Source organism: Rhincodon typus, chromosome 44 (genome assembly GCF_021869965.1).
Source record: "Rhincodon typus isolate 14 chromosome 44, sRhiTyp1.1, whole genome shotgun sequence".
NCBI lineage: Eukaryota > Metazoa > Chordata > Chondrichthyes > Orectolobiformes > Rhincodontidae > Rhincodon > Rhincodon typus.
Window position 1 is genome coordinate 1,336,599 of NC_063375.1, and position 682 is coordinate 1,337,280.

General features: G+C 51.5%; 1 protein-coding gene across 1 annotated transcript in view; it reads right to left on the reverse strand.

The window, feature by feature from the left end:
- fam50a (family with sequence similarity 50 member A) overlaps positions 1-682 on the reverse strand; it is a 25,625-nt gene that overhangs the window by 21,195 nt on the left and 3,748 nt on the right. The window contains exon 2 of the mRNA XM_048619940.1: positions 543-627. Within this exon, the coding sequence (XP_048475897.1) occupies positions 543-627 (85 nt within the window). The remainder of the gene's footprint in view (positions 1-542; positions 628-682) is intronic.

Here is a 682-nt window from a genome sequence, read left to right on the forward strand (position 1 = left end):
CACACACACACACACACACACACACACACGGTTTCTGCTGCTCACAGCGAGGTGTCACCGAGTGACGGGGGGTTGGGGAATTCAGGCAGATGGGAAGGTTCGGAAATCTCACCCGCAGACAGCGACCGAGGCCAGATCCATCAATCTGAGAGATGTGAGGTCAAAAGGCCTTCATTCATGTCATCAAGGACAAAGGTGGAAATGTGTGTGTGTTGGCTGGCTCACAGATCGGCTGAGATCACACTGAACGGGGGTTGGGGAGGTTGGGCACAGGTCAGATGGGCCGAGTGGCCTCGGCCTCTTTTCAAATTTATGTTTTCATCATGTCTCAACCTAACCCCACGCTGTCTCTGGGAGTGTTTGATGGGGGGACAGTGTAGAGGCAGTTTTACTCTGTATCTAGCCCCGTGCTGTCCCTGTCCCTGGGAGTGTTTGACGGGGGGACAGTGCAGAAAGAGCTTTATGGTGTATCTAACCCCGTGCTGTCCCTGTCCTGGGGAGTGTTTGACAGAGACGGTGATGTAGTGTAGAATCAGACTCACCAACAGTGCTGGATTTGAGTTCAGCCTCCACTGCATCATAGTGAGCTGAGAACTTCTTATCGATGTTAGACTTCACCAGGTTCTCCTGCAACATCAAGTGTGGAAAGGCTTAACAAATAGAAAAATCAATTCTCATCGCC